Source organism: Bos grunniens, chromosome 15 (assembly GCF_055505025.1).
Source record: "Bos grunniens cultivar Pamir isolate PY7600 chromosome 15, Bosgru_T2T1.0, whole genome shotgun sequence".
Taxonomy (NCBI): domain Eukaryota; kingdom Metazoa; phylum Chordata; class Mammalia; order Artiodactyla; family Bovidae; genus Bos; species Bos grunniens.
In genome coordinates this window covers 30,383,247-30,399,314 of record NC_141179.1, presented here as the reverse complement: position 1 = coordinate 30,399,314, position 16,068 = coordinate 30,383,247, and the positions used below count along the sequence as shown (strand labels likewise).

General features: G+C 38.7%; 1 protein-coding gene across 4 annotated transcripts in view; it reads right to left on the bottom strand.

The window, feature by feature from the left end:
• The window catches only part of CBL (Cbl proto-oncogene), a 99,409-nt gene that overhangs the window by 16,706 nt on the left and 66,635 nt on the right, over nucleotides 1–16,068 (bottom strand). For 2 of the 4 annotated variants that reach the window (XM_086339642.1, XM_086339643.1), the window contains 10 exons: nucleotides 15,894–16,050; nucleotides 14,934–15,055; nucleotides 14,465–14,602; nucleotides 12,504–12,591; nucleotides 12,018–12,149; nucleotides 11,607–11,810; nucleotides 6,407–6,466; nucleotides 5,646–5,777; nucleotides 5,180–5,560; nucleotides 3,378–3,472 (listed from right to left, as the gene is read on the bottom strand). In XM_086339642.1, the coding sequence (XP_086195768.1) occupies nucleotides 3,378–3,472; nucleotides 5,180–5,560; nucleotides 5,646–5,777; nucleotides 6,407–6,466; nucleotides 11,607–11,810; nucleotides 12,018–12,149; nucleotides 12,504–12,591; nucleotides 14,465–14,602; nucleotides 14,934–15,055; nucleotides 15,894–16,050 (1,509 nt within the window). The remainder of the gene's footprint in view (nucleotides 1–3,377; nucleotides 3,473–5,179; nucleotides 5,561–5,645; nucleotides 5,778–6,406; nucleotides 6,467–11,606; nucleotides 11,811–12,017; nucleotides 12,150–12,503; nucleotides 12,592–14,464; nucleotides 14,603–14,933; nucleotides 15,056–15,893; nucleotides 16,051–16,068) is intronic. The other 2 variants (XM_086339641.1, XM_086339644.1) reach the window with 1 other exon arrangement.

Below are 16,068 nucleotides of genomic sequence, written 5' to 3'. Positions count from 1 at the left end.
GAGAGAGAGAAAAGGGGCAGAGAGAATAGACGAAGAAATAAGGGCCCCAAACTTCCCAACTCAATGAACGCAAATATCTGAGAAGTCCCACAAACTCCAAGCAAAAGGAACTCAAAAAGACTCACACTCTTAAAAGACAAAGATACAGAAAGAAGCAAATCTTCAGACATGAGTGATCCTCAATGAGATTATGAGCAGACCTCTCATCGGAAACTTTAAAGGCCAGAAGACAGTCGGCTTATATATTCGAAATGCTAAAAGAAAAGAAGCTCTCAACCAAGAATCCTGCACAGGCTTACCTTATTCTACTGCACTTCACACACGGCACTTTGTTTTTTTTTAATAAATTGAAGACCTGTGGCAGCTCTGTATCGAGCCAGTCTATTAGCACCATTTTTCTAACAGCATTTTTCCACTTCATGTCTGTGTGCCACATTTTGGTAATTCTTAAGATATTTCAAGGTTTTTCATTATTATATTTGTTATAGTGATCTGTAATCAGTGATCTCTGGTATTACCATTGTAAAAAGATTATGACTTGCTGAAGGCTCAGGTGATGGTTAGAGTTTTTTAGTGATGAAACATTTTACATTAAGATGTGTGTGTGTGTGTGTGTGTGTGTGTGTATAGGACATAATGCAACTGCACATTTAACAGACTCCAGCATAGTGTAAATACAACATTTATATATACTGGGAAACCAAAACCAAAGAATTCAGGGTCTCACTTTATCCCAATATTCACCTTAATGCTGTGGTATGGAACCAAACCACAACATCTCTTGAGGTATGCCTGTATCTGGTAAAATTGCTTCCAAAATTGAGGGAGAAATCAAGATATTTCCAAATACACAAAAGCTGAGGGAATACATGACCACAGACCTGCCCTGCAAGAAATGCCCAAGTCCTGCAGGGTGAAATGAAAAAACTAGACAGTAATTTCCAGCTGTATGGAGAAATAAAGACTTGCATAAAAGTAAATACACAGACAGTTATAAAAGCTAGTATCGTTGTAAGAGTGGTTTGTAACTGTACCTTTTTTTTCCTACATGATAAAAGAGACCAATGCATTTAAAAGGAAAAAAATCCATAATTAACAGTATAAAAGCTAGTTTTACTGTAACTTTGGTTGGTAACTCCAAATCTCTTTTTCCATATAAATTTTAGGAAACTAGTGCACTTAAAAGAACTAGATCATAATCTAGTTTAAAAGAACCAGGGGCACACAATATATAAAAATGTAATTTAGTGACTCAACAACCAAAGGGGTGTGGTGGAGCAGTAAAGGAGCAGAGTTTTTACATGCTACTGAAGTTAAGCTGGTATAAATTCAAATTATACTGTTACAGCTTTGGGATGTTATGTATAATCCCTATGGTAAACACAAAGAAAGAATCTATAGAATATAGAAAAAGGAAATGAGAAAGGAACTGAAAACATTTCACCACACACACAAAAAAACTAAACAGAAAACAAAGTAATGCAGGAAATGAGGGACAAAGAAACTACAGGGAATACAGAAAACAAACAGCACAATGATAGAAGTCCCTCCATATCAGTAATTGCTTTAAATATAAATGAGCTAAACTCTCCAATCAAAAGACAGAGACTGGCAAATTGGATTAAAACACACGATCCAATGATATGCTATCTATAAGAGACTCATTTGAGACTCCATGACACAAACAGGCTGCAAGCCAAAGGATGGATTAAGTTATTCTGTGCAAATAGTAACCAAAGAGGTGTGGGGAGGAGGGAGCTATGCTAATATTCAGACACAATAGACTTTCAGTGAAAAAAGGTTACAAGAGACAAAGAACATTATATAAACTGGAAGATTTAACAATTATAAACATTTATACACCTGAGATCAGTCCTGGTTGTTCACTGGAAGGACTGATGTTGAAGCTGAAACTCCAATACTTTGGCCACCTGACGCAAAGAGCTGACTCACTGGAAAAGACCCTGATGCTGGGAGGGATTGGGGCAGGAGGAGAAGGGGATGACAGAGGATGAGATGGCTGGATGGCATCACCGACTCAATGGACATGGGTTTGGGTGGACTCCGGGAGTTGGTGAAGGACAGGGAGGCCTGGTGTGCTGTGGATCATGGGGTTGCAAAGAGTCGGACACGACTGAGCTGAACTGATACACCTAATGACAGACCATCCAAATATCAATACATGAAGCAAAACCTGACAGACCTGAAGGGAGAAACAGACAGCTCTACAATAACTGGAGATGTCAACACCCCACTCATAATCATGGGCAGGACAACCAAATATAATATAAGTAAAGAAACAAAGGACTTAACACAGTAAACCAATTAGATGTAACAAATACAAAAAGCTTTACTCAACAATAACAGCATACACGCTCTTCACATGTACAAACAGGACACCTTACAGATGGACAATATGTTAGGCCACAAACTAAGTCTCAATAGATTTTTTTAAATATCATACAAAATATTTTCTCTAATCACAATAGATAAAGTTACAAATCAATTTTAAAAAAAGTAACACTGAAAAGTCACAAAACTGTGGAAATTAAATGATACACTCCTGAATAACTGTGTAGCTGAAACCTACTGGTTTCTATTCTGTGAGCTCCATCTTACACCTGCAGTCCCATGTCTCCCCCTTCTCTGTGACTGGGCTTTAGCCTGCTCACAAGGAATATGCCCAAGCCAGGTAAGTTCCCCATCAACCTTTACCTTTGTTTCATCTGAAATGAAAACTGGAAGAATAGCTTCGGCTGACATAGGTGATTAATGGTCTGTGAGGAATAATGGCAAGAGATTTTCCCCCCAGCTCGCCTCACCGGGTTCCTATTGCTGCAGACGCACTTCTCCTTCAGGAGTCAGAGTCTATCTCTAGCTTTAGCCCCTTTACACTCCCTTGTTCCCCTTCCAGTGACGTGCAGTGCAGCTACAAGTGCCTCTGGATGGGTGTCTGCCCAATACTGCCTATATGTAAGTTTTCCACAATACACTCCTCGTTGTACCTTATTTTGTTTTTTTGGTCTCAAACTTCCTTTTCATTTTTTGTTGTTGGGAGAGGATGTTTGCTATGACCAGTGTGTTCCCTTGACAAACCTCTCTTAGCCTTTGCTCTGCTTCATTTTTACTCCAAGGCCAAACTTGCCTGTTACTGCAGATATCTCTTGACCTCCTGCTTCTGCATTCCTACTATGTACATATACACAGAGAAAATAATGGAAAGAAACAGTCCAATACATGATAATTTTTAAATAATAGAAATACAGGTCGATTTTTATTTTCTTCTTCACAACCCTCTGGGTTTTCTAAATTTCCTATAAACAAGTTGTTTGAAAGTATCAACTCTACTGTATGAAATACAGTTTTAGTAAACTTACCTGGCAGCCAGAGAATAAATGGCATTGGCAGATGCGGAAGGTTTGATTTTGGGATGCTCACACTCTGCACCTGCTAATGGGCTGCTATTCATATTCTGGAAAGAAAAGAGTTTAAAAAAAAAAAAAATGTTCTTAATATAGCTAAGCATCTCCTCTTATTTAATCTATTCAAAATAACAAGAACAGTCATATAGACAGAGGTCTCATCCTCAATGCCATGCTTTGGGCTTATTATATGTGACAAAAGTACAGTTGAAGGCTCAAATATAAGGGTTAGGGAGGACAGATCTAAAAATGAGGCAAGGAAATGGGAATTGTTTGTTTTAATTCTAGAAAGATTTGAGGAAACTAGCTGTCTGCACAAATATCATTCTAGCTTTAAAAATCTACATATTTTTCTATATTGATGCCACTGAAAGTCAAACCTAATCCACTCTCACTAATTAAGACTGCCTATCCCACAAATGCCACTTAAATGCTAAGTTACCTTCCCCCTTCCCTTTCAACCAAGAAATACATAGTTCATTTAAGGACTACAGCATTTCTCAACTTTACCCTCCAGTTCCATCTTCTTCTTGGGTTTCTAACTAGCCACTGTCCAATTCTTCCTTTAATGGCTTGTGTCAAATTCAACATATCTATCCCTAGTTAGCCAGGTTAAAAACCTCTGGGGTGTGTGCATATGTGTATATATGTATATGCGACCTCTCATCCTTTTTTCCACCGACCAACTGCTTTCAAGACTCACTGGGTCTTTGTTTCATGCTCCCTAAAGTCTCTATCTAATCAGGCTCCCCCTTCTGCTCCTGGACCAGGAGTCTCCCTCTCGTTTACCCTGTATCAGCTATGTGGAACCCCTCTGTGGTTACAACCACAGACTCTCCCAAACTCATCTGCTTTCCCTCCATCCCCTGTTACTCCAAATCTTTGCTGAGAAATGTATGTCGCCCCTTCATGTGCCTCCCCATCCCAACTCCAGCTTTCTCTACACCGTTTCCACCCTATTTTTCTCCACAGCATTCATCAGTATGAAACACCTTTTATATTTTATAGTTTACCCTGTTTATTTTTCATCCTTCCTCCAGTTGAATGTAAATTTTTTGAGGGCAAGATTTCTTGCTGAGCGCATAAAGAACCAACAAAAGAAGGAATACACTGCTCCCACCCCCGGTTCTATCCCGTATCTCCTGCTTATCCAAAGGACTGCTAACCTGTCTTTTTTCCATCCATTCTCTTTCTAATCCATTCTGCATACTATTCCTAGATTCCTCTCTTTAAGCCATCATTTTGGTCACATTACTGCACTAATTTAATCTTCATGTACTCTTCATTTATACCAAATAAATTCCAATTCTTCTGGGAGAGTGTCCTCTCGTCTAGCAACAATGTTCATTTCTAGCCCCCTTTCCTACTCTGATACACAAAACTTCTCCTCTCAAATTAAACACTTCTTATTCCACAATACATCTTAAGCATTTCTGTCATTGTAGGTCTATCTTAAAACAGTATCCACTTTGGAAAGGATACTTCAAATTCAGATGCCACTCTTCTCATAAAGCCCTCATGATTGCTCTATCTGGAAATAATCTTTTCTTTCTCTAAAATTAAAGTGTTTTCTATTTATACAACTCATGGCAGAAATATGCTTATTGCATTAATAAACATATTAACAGATATATTTCTCGAAAATAGGGATGATATTATCTCTGAATCCAGTACAAAACATACCAAAGAACATTCCCCATCAATGTCATCCACAAATATTTGTTACTAAGATAAATAATTTCAAAATCAGGACTCACCATGGAGGTATCCAGATTGAATGTGCTTCCGAGCCTAGGCGTATCGGTTCTGGGTTCCATTTGTGAGGGCAATGAAAACGGAAGTGAATGCCGGTTGGTTAATTCTCTCCCTGTCCAGGGGTCACTAGGGTTTGGGGCAACTACTGGTACTTTGGGGATTGGCCGATGCAGCCATGATGCTTCTCCAATGCGGCCAGAGGGGACAGGGGGCAGTTTGTCTCTGGATGGACAGTCGCCTGGTGTACAAGGCAAGGGGCGTCTCTGAGGCCGGGTTTCTGCTCCACCAGAATACGGACGGTCTGGAGGGGGTGGCGGTGGAAGATCTCGAAGAGTGGGAGGTATTGGTAATGGTTTGTCCTTATGAAGAGAGCCAGAAGGAGCCTATGGAAGCATGATGGAAGTAATCAAATTCCACTAATCCACAAAAAAGAATCAGAAAAAACTATAGAAATGGATAATGCTTTACCTTCGAAGCAGTTCCAAGACCAGAAGCACTTGAAGGGATAGATATTCGCTGCTGTAGAAGGTCAAGTCGTGGTGGCACTGGGGGAAGGGAAGCTTGTGGGGCCATGGAGAATGGAGAAGGAGGTCGTTCCACCTAATACAAGTAAAAATTTCCTAATAGGTTATTCTTGTTTTGAGTAGGGGTAACTCTCAACTCCTAAAGATGTAAAGAAGTAGAATATGAACAGTGATTATACCAATGAGCCTGACTTTGGCTTACAGAAGTGCTTTCTGAATTATTTTTATGTTACCATAAGAGGGCGCTCTCAATCACAAAAGTACCATGGAGATACAAGCTACAAAGCTTGTATCTAGAAACTGCTGTGCTGTAAGAAGCTTCCAAGCTTACAATTTTAAAAAAACTTTACGATTTTACATCTCTTAATCTTCAGAAGAAGAAAAATCTTTTCAAGATTAAAAAAAGAAAGTTGTATTAAAAGAAAGGGATACACATTAATCTCTCAACAAATCATCTAGGAAAATAATGCTTAAGGAGCAGAATGAAGAAAAAAATCAAAGTAAATAAATTCTCCAGAGGTTATTATGATTCAAAGAAAAAAGAGAGATTTATAAGATAAAGTGATCAATGGTATTATTAAAAAGCATCTTGTGTTCTTCCAAAGAAATGTTATTTCGATTCAGTAATTAAAAGCAATGATTTTTTTTGTCAATTTGTATTCCAAAAATTGTGCCAAATCAAAACAAACAAATAAAATGTATAACCTTTTCCATTTCCCTGCCCACAGCAGGGTGATGAATAGCTGATAAGCTTGTCCAAGTAGGCTGTCAAGAGATATACGAGAATTTATACAAAATACTACTTTGCATTTGCATTTCCTGAAAGCAAAACAGATGGAAAACAGGCAAATATGTATTATAAGCACTTATGTAAAATGACAGAAAAACAACCATCTCCATAGTAAGTCCCATCATTAATGCCAGGAGGAGAATGAGGGAAAAGGCCTGCATTACAGGTTGCTTGCTCTGACTCACACCTAAGAACATGGCCTCCAAGGCAATGGAGCACGAGCAGCGCAGCACCTCAAGGGTTAAGAAAGTGAAAAGCCAAACTCACTCTCCCTCCACCACCAACATCTAGGCAGTCACTGCACCTTCCCTGGTGGCTCAGATGGTAAAGTCTCTGCCCATAATGTGGGCAGACCTGGGTTCAATCCCTCGGTCAGGAAGACTCCCTGGAGAAGGAGATAGCAACCCACTCCAGTATTCTTGCCTGGAAAATCCCATGGATGGAGGAGCCTGGCGGTCTACAGTCCATGGGGCTGCAAAGAATCGGACTGAGTGACTTCACTCTCTTTCTTTCACTGTATCTTTTTATTTTTCCACAAAAGACTGGCATATCTATATTTTCCTTTTCATTCTACTTACCAACCTCAGACCTAATTTATCAAAACCACCTTCTAACAATTCTCCCAACTTTCTAGTTTCTTATCTCACCAAATCATTTTGTTCACCATTACCAGCTTAATCATCCTTAAATCCTCACTAGCTCAAAAACCATCCACCAGTAACTCCTACTTTCCCATGTCATAAAATGTCACTTTCCTGCCTGGCTTTCACAAGTCTAATTTGGTCTCCCTAACCAATAGCGTTCTCTGTAATTCTCTATTTTGGAATTCCTACCTCCTTAACTTTCTTCAAGTTGTTTCTCAGTTTGGAAGGCCCTCTCTGCCTATTTTGATCCCCCCAACCATCCATCCCTCCTTCTCATCCCTAAAGGGCAGAGGGTTGAGCTAATCAATCATATTCTTCAATTCATGCCTCAATATCATAACCAATCCCTAAAATGTTCTTTTATCTCAACATATAATAAAGCTCAATAAAAGGATAAAAGTGCATATGAGGAAGAAATTACAAAAAAAAAAAAAAAAGAGCATTCGCAAGACCTAAGGGATATAAATATCCATATAGAAAGTGTTCATTACATAGGTAGCCCAAAGAAAAGAAACCCATAACAAGCCAAACAACAACACCCTTTTCAGGGAATCAAGGATAAAGACTACGGCTTCTGAGGACAGAGAGAAAGGAGGCATCAAAGAGCAAAAATATGCTAGAAACTAGAAGTCACTGAGGCTGTAACAATTTACAGAGGTAAAATTGTTTTTCAACCCAGTAAGTCTATATTTAGACAGTTTGAGGGCTGAATAAAGACATTTTTAAGATATCAGATGTCTTAAAAATTTCACCTCTCACCTTTTCACAGAATGCTATTTTGAGGGCATACTCTACTCAAACAAGGAAGTTAAAGCAAGAAACAGAAAAACATGGGCGTTACAAAATCCAACACAGAGAGAGGCAATGAAGTCCCATGATGATGGCGAAGAGAGACCTCAGGGCGACAGAAGGCAGCACACTCAGTGGAACACCAGTCCACACTGGTGCCAAAGCATGGCAGACTCCCATACACCAGTATACTACATTACACAACATCTCCTTTATTAATACATGCACAGAATTTACTCCACAGAAAATTACATCAAGAGGATGTTCAGTAGTGACAGGTACAAATTGAAAACTAAGGAAATAAAAACAAATCAATTACTTCAGAAAAGTGCAAGGTTGTAAAACAAAGCAGAAGTAATCACATTATAGTATATTACTTGAAACAATAGGGAGCAAAAATCATTTAAACACTGAATACTGACCGAACCAAAAAACATTCCAATTAACTACAGTCGGAAGTTAGGGAGTAGGAAGGAGGAAGATAAGAGATTTAAATCCTTTCCTAAACACATAACTAATATCGAAAAATCAGGAGAAAGCAGTATAGCCTATGGCTAAGGAACAGCTTTAGGAATGGAAAAATCTGAATGGGACATGGAAGCTGGAGGAGATGGAAGCAGATAACTAACATTTTTAGCAATTCTTTTCAACTTTAAACAACAACAAAAAAACCATGTGTATTTATCACAAGGATATTTTTAAAAGTAGATTCACTGTTTTAAAAATAAATCAAAATTAAGCAACAAAACAACAAGCTACTGGGATGTGATGAAGCAGGTCCTCTCACAGTCGCACATACTTTAGGAGGGACCTTAGGGCAAAAAATACGGGGAATAAATTTTAACGTCTATCCAAAAAAAGTTACAGATATTTTTACTCCAATATTTATTCATACAAAGTAGATAATCAACTATAAGGTACAAAGAATAAGATGAAACACCCACATAGAACCTACCTTTCAGCTAAAAAAATGAAATATCATTGCTTTCTGAAATTCCCATATGCCCTACCACTAATTATATCCCTCTCTTCTCTCAAAGAGTTTAAATGGACATACTCTTATCTAGCAATCCGACTGTTAGAAATTCACCCTACAGACAGACTTGCAAAAGAACACCCATAAGGGTCAATTTCAAAAAATTTAAAATGTACTACTCAAATAGTCCAGATTTCCTCAACTATCCATATAGCATAGACACATTTATCAATTCCCGTTTCAATGTCTTTTTAATTCCCAAACATCCAAAGCAATTACTATGTGCTCACTCGTGAGTAGCCAATTACAAGAGGTGACTCTTGCCTTCTAGGAACTTACAATGGGAAATGATTATTTTTTGGTCACACAACATGGTGTGTGGGATCTCAGTTACCCATTCAGTCAGTCAGTCAGTCAGTCAGTTCAGTCGCTCAGTCTTGTCCAACTCTTTGTGACCCCATGAATCGCAGCACGCCAGGCTTCCCTGTCCATCACCAACTCCTGGAGTTCACTCAAACTCACGTCCATCGAGTCGGTGATGCTATCCAGCCATCTCATCCTCTGTCGTCCTCTTCTCCTCCTGCCCCCAATCCCTCCCAGCATCAGTCTTTTCCAGTGAGTCAACTCTTCGCATGAGGTGGCCAAAGTACTGGAGTTTCAGCTTTAGCATCATTCCTTCCAAACAAATCCCAGGGCTGATCTCCTTCAGAATGGACTCTCAAGAGTCTTCTCCAACACCACAGTTCAAAAGCATAGATTCTTCAGCACTCAGCTTTCTTCACAGTCCAACTCTCACATCCATACACGACCACTGGAAAAACCATAGCCTTGACTAGACGGACCTTTGTTGGCAAAGTAATATCTCTGCTTTTCAACATGCTATCTAGGTTGGTCATAACTTTTCTTCCAAGGAGTAAGCGTCTTTTAATTTCATGGCTGCAATCACCATCTGCAGTGATTTTGGAGCCCAGAAAAATAAAGTCTGACACTATTTCCACTGTTTCCCCATCTATTTCCCATGAAGTGATGGGACCAGATGCCATGATCTTCGTTTTCTGAATGTTGAGCTTTAAGCCAACTTTTTCACTCTCTTCTTTCGCTCTCATCAAGAGGCTTTTAGTTCCTCTTCACTTTCTGCCATAAGGGTGGTGTCATCTGCCTATCTGAGGTTATTGAGATTTCTCCCAGCAATCTTGATTCCAGCCTGTGCTTCTTTCAGCCCAACGTTTCTCATGATGTACTCTGCATCAGTTACTTAACAAGGGATCAAACCCAGCAGTGGAAGCAAGGAACTCTAATCACTGCCATGGAATTTCCAGGCATGGACTGCCATGTAATTTCCAAGAAATACTTTTAATAAATTATTACCAGGTGGTAAGTTCTATGGCAAACATTTCACAGTATCCCAAAAACACTTAGCCAGACCTAGATTATATTTGGGTAAATATGTGTGAGTTAGGGGTAGGAGAAGCAGGGTATAGTCTGGAAAGATTTCTCAGGATATGAAAACTGAGCTAAATTACATAGAAACTATCAAGACAAAAGCATGGAGAAATCTTTGATGATTCAGACTCCACAAAACACAAAGTGGAAAGGATTATCAGGGCAAAATGCCTAGAACAGAGAATGTACTGACTAATCCATTAAGTAATGAGAAGTCACTAAAGAGCATGAGGCAAAGGAATGAGATGATCAAGGTGTATGTTGTAGATCAATGACTCTGGAAACAGGGAGAACCTATGCTTTTGAGAGCCTGAAATAAGGCAGTGGCATTGAGGACAGAGAGGAAGAGACAAACGGGTTACAACCACTGAAGAGAATCCCACCCACCTTCTCAGGATTTATTGAGCACCTACCATGCGCCAGGCAGTCGGGTGCTGATACAAAAGAAAGATTCTTCTGCACCAAAAAATGCCTCCTATGAAAGCTGTAAAAGCCTAAACTAGAGAACTGACAGCATATTAGAACCTCTGTCTGCCCTATATTTATTAAAGTCTTTGGTGACTGCCTTACTTTGAATTAGTGAATAAATCTCTGTTTTATCCTACTGCTGATGTAACAGAATTTGGTCACATCCTTTCTTGGCCTTTATCTTTCCTACCTTTACTAGAGTCTTTCTAGTTTGTGTAGTCTCTGTACGGTACCTCCTACCACCTTCCAATCACTTTAGTTGCCATTTATTTGGTTAACAAGCCCTTGTTTCTCCTGCCTAAACCTAACTTTCCATTGCCAAGACTTCACTAGAGAAAAAAACAAAGAGAAAATATTCTAGTCACAGTAGCAAGACAGAGTCCAATTCTTTTACTCCCCCTTCATTTTCTCCACCAAGCTATCCGAGTAGAACCCAGTTCTAGGATACAGACAGTAAGAGCATGGGCCTGGAAGGCGGGATGCCTGGTCACAGATTCTGGCTCGACTTACTAGTAGTGTGACCTTCAGCAAATTCCTTAGCCTCATTGTTCTTTGATTTCTTCAATTGCGGGACAAGGATAATACTAGCTTCTACTCATAGGGTTACATGAATATGGCTAAGTATAGGATTATGAGTTAAAGTAGTCAAGTATTTAGCATGGTTCTCTTTCACATGGTAAGTGTTCAGTAAATACTATTTTTACTCCTTGTATTTTAGATGTTGTTAAGTGATCTACTGCTTTAGGACACAGCTGATGACAGATTCTGCCACAATCTATTAAACTGTAGACTTACCTTGGCACCAGCCAATTCCTTCATCATGAAGAGAGAATCATCAGCTCGTTCATCATCATCATCCTCATAATTTGGGGAGGGAGCTCCCTCTGCTCCTTGCCTCAACAGGCTGCCACTTCCTCTAGGATCAAAGGGATCAACCACAATGGGCTCAGTACCTTTAATTTCACATCGGCAGAAAGGACAGCCCTGGCCTTCTGATTCCTACAAAGGAAATAGGAGATGGTGACACACACATCTGAAAGTTCTTAAAATATTCGTCCACTAAAAATACAGTACCTAAAAATGAAAAAAGCACCAAAAGTTTAGGACCTACCCCACAAACCATTCTTTATATCCATAAAGTATATACAATCCCCAATTCTTCACTGTGATTATTTAGCTGAGAGAAAGCAGGGTTTGGAGCCATACCTGCCAGGATGTTAGACAGGATGTGCACATGAGGTGGCCACAGGGCTCAATCTTCACATCTTTATCATTCTCGGCACATATTTTACACAGTTGGAATGTGGAGCCCATCTCACAGTATAATTCATATTGCTCCTTTGATTAAAAAAGAAAAAGAGATTATTCGGTCCCCTACAAATATTTGTTGAATGAATGAATGAATGACTGCAATACTTGTAATACTAATCTTTGCCTGGAAACAGAGTGTCACAACAGTGAACAGGTAAAACAGAAAGCACCTAGTCTTGGTCCTATTTTAAGAAACAGGGTTTAAAAAAAAAAAAAGAAACAGGGTTTAAAAAGAGACCACACACACATAAATTCACTAATCTAGTCGATGGTTTAAAATTTTAAGTGTTCCAACCACTTAATGTAATTCTGTCAGTTCTACAGAGTAATACACAGAAGCTTAGGTCTAGAAATATGATTAAAATGGAAAACAAAACTCACCTGGGTCACTTTGATGTGGTCTTGAGGAGTTGGTTCACATAAGCCTGTCAGGTCGGGATTCTGATTCCGTCCATCAGGAAACAAATAGCTGTAAAAAGAGTAACCAATCTTGGGGGTCTACTGAAGCCAATTTATCACTGCTTACTAGTACAGACAAATGTTATCTAGGAATTCTCTCACTCTAAAAGGGCAATTTAGGAGAAGTGTAAAGAGAAATTTTATTAGTACTTCAAAAAAATTAAATAACACAGATCAGTTCTAAGAAGATACTCTTCAAACACTGACATTCTTTCTCCAGGGTGTCACAGGCTCTATTTTAATTAAGGGGTTGACAAGCTTTTCCTGTAAAGGGCCAGTTAGTAAATGTTTCAGGCTCTGCAAGCCACGTAAGTCTGTGTCACATATTCTTCATTTTTTTTTAACAACATTCTGAAAAGGAAAAACTATCTTAGACACAGACTAAAAGACCTAGTCTGTGCGCCACAACTTACCAACTCCTATTTTTATCTGTGGATGACCACAGATTAAAGTGTGAATTCTCAATTTTAAAAAAACGACATTTGCTTCAACCAAAGACCTTAAAACACCCTTGTTTACAGATTTAACACTAAGAGACACCAATTTGAAAGAAAAGTAACAAGAAGCAAATTAAGCCACTGAGATCAACTACCAGGAAGCTTCTAGCATCAAATTGCTCTGACATCTGGTGAAGTACCCCTTTCAGTTCTAACATTACTGTAGAAAATGATGTGTAATGGAAAATGGATTTTCCTAATCACTTTAAAACACAAGTAGTTTTCTCATACCTGGCCAACTGTTAGTATTCTTAGTGCTTACCAACTGCTAATCAATTTGAATTCCCAAAGGAATAGGAATTCTATAATAAATAGGAACTTAAGTCATAAATATTAGCAGAGATCACAAAAACCCATAGCCTGAAGAAATTCTGCTGAATTAAAATGAAGTTAGGATGAAGGCCATTGAGCCTGCTGCCATCAGGAACATTTAAGTCATCCTAATTTTGCCTAATCAAATAACTGGTAACACTTTACATTTTTTTTAATATTTATCTATTTATTTATTTGGCTGAGTCAGGCCTTAATTGCAGCATGGGAGATCTTCACTGTGTCATGAGGGATCTTTCACTGTGGCACTGAAATCTCTAGTTGCAGCATGTGGACTTAAGTGCTCTGCAGCATGTGGGATCTTAGTTCCCCAACCAGGGATTGAACCCATGTCCCTTGCACTGCAAAGTGAATTCTTAACCACTGCACCACCAAGTGACACAGACTTATGCAGTTTGCAAAGACTGGTGAAATATTTACTATCTGGCCCTTCACAAAAAAAGCTTATCAACTCCTTGATTAAAATAGAGCCTGTGGCATTGTGCCCTGGAGAAAGAGTATCAGTGTCTGGAGGACAATACTGATGTTGTCAGTGTTGTAGTAACTCAGTCCTGTCTTTGTGTCACTCTTTGTGATCCTTTGGACTTTAGCCCACCAGGCACCTCAGTCCATGGGATTCTTCAGGCAAGTGGGTTGCCATTTCCTTCTCCAGGGGATCTTCTCAACCCAGGGATCAAACCTGTGTGTCCTGTGCCTTTTGCACTGCAAGCAGATTCTCTACCTGTTGAGCTCTAGGGAAGGCCCCTGTGTTTGGAGAGTACTATATATTTTAAAATCTAATACAGACCTGAAAAAAGTTAACGTGTGGAAAAAAAAGAAAGATAAAATCTACTCAGAGTAACAATGGAAATAGTAGAGGAAAAAATAATTTCACTCAAGGAATCCTTTTTAAATAAAAACAGAAGTCCTACAGAAGTTGAAAATTCAAACAATATAAGCTGTTAATGTTTCCTGAATCTTAACCCGTAGAGAAAACCTGGAATAAAGTCATTAATGATGCAGTTTCACAGCCCTAAGTTCCTAGACTCTAACAGATGATAAACAGTAGGTACTCACAAGCCTTCCCTGAAGCCATCAATCAGCGCTTGGAAGAGAGGTTTATTGTGAGGGATTGTCTGGAGAATGTTCCCATCAGCAGTGACATACCCAATAGCCCACTGACCCAGACGAGTACAGCTCAGCCGGAAAATGTAACTGAAAACAGAGAAACAAAACCTTGATTACATATGCTTGCATTAGGGTGGAAGATGAGACAGAGACAAAAATCAAAAAGACCATCAATAATAGATTCTTCAATGACTCCACACCAAAAGGAAAAGGCACAAAAGCTTAATTCTTAAGTGGCTTGAAAGCATTTGTCAAATCATAGTATCTGAATAAGTCAATTCCTCTGATAAACAGACATCAATCCTACCACAGAAATGTGGCCACTGGGGAACTAGTAAAAGATCATGTTTCCTCCTTTTCAGCAAAGGTCACAGAATAAAATTCAGGTGAATAAACCTCTTTGCTTCATTCCACTGACCTGCCAGGTTTGTGAATGAATTTCTGGAGTCGTGCTTTCACTTCATCATATGTCAGGAAAGCCATGTAACCAGGATGAGTTACAGCAAGGCTATTCCAGTTCCTGAGCAAAGAGGACCAGGGCTAAGGAAACAAGAGATCAATCAGACCATCCGGCTCCAAACATACAACCAGCCTCAGAGCAACGAAGAGCAAAAGAAAAATCCACCTCAATACTCAAATATAAACTCTCCATTTAGTGTCACAAATTTTCAACCATATTTTACTTTAAGGGAAGATAAACATGTTTGGGAAATAAAAACTTTGAAAAGCTAAGAAGAAAATAACACATGCTTATAGGGAGAAGCCTAACTGTGCAAAATACAGAAAATTTTCAAGCAGCTCTAACCTGCTGGAGCTACTACTAGAGTAATGATGAGGTTAAACAACAGACAAAAACAAAGAAAACAGGGCAAGGCCTGATGTTCAAGTAAGAAGTTCCAAATAAAGGTTTATGCAAGGTTGCATATACACACATTATTTTTAGAAAAGGAAAGGAGTTGTGAACCATCAATGCATCTCAATATTAGTCAAGAATTTTAATACCACAGGAGAAAAAGCTGGAAACATACATAAATGTCCAGTAGCTGAACTCAGGAAGTATATTATACCCATTTTTAGGGTAAAATACAAAAATTAAAATGATGCAAAGAAAAAAAAAATGATGTAAAGAATATTTAACAGAGAAAGATTATAAATATGAGGAGAATAAGCAGATTATATAGTTACTCTTTTTACATATATATATATACACACACATATAAAATACAGAGTAGTTTTAACCTTTTTTTAAACTATAGTTTCTAGAATAAAAATACTTTTATAATAGGCAAACTCCCAAATATCCAAATGTTATTTTTTTAAAAGGTTCCCCTTCAGAAAAGTGGCAATAATTAGTTCAGCCAACATTTTAGCATCCTACCTGAAAGAGTCTCGTAAAGATATCGAATTCAAAAACTGAAATATAATCATTGCAGGTCAGATCAATAGTGGATTTCAGAGCCATGGCCTCCAGCCCAGAACTGATGGGATGTACTTCATGAAGGGCCTGTCTGAAGCTCTTCCAAGGGACTATTGTCCTAGGGTGGCGGTGAGAG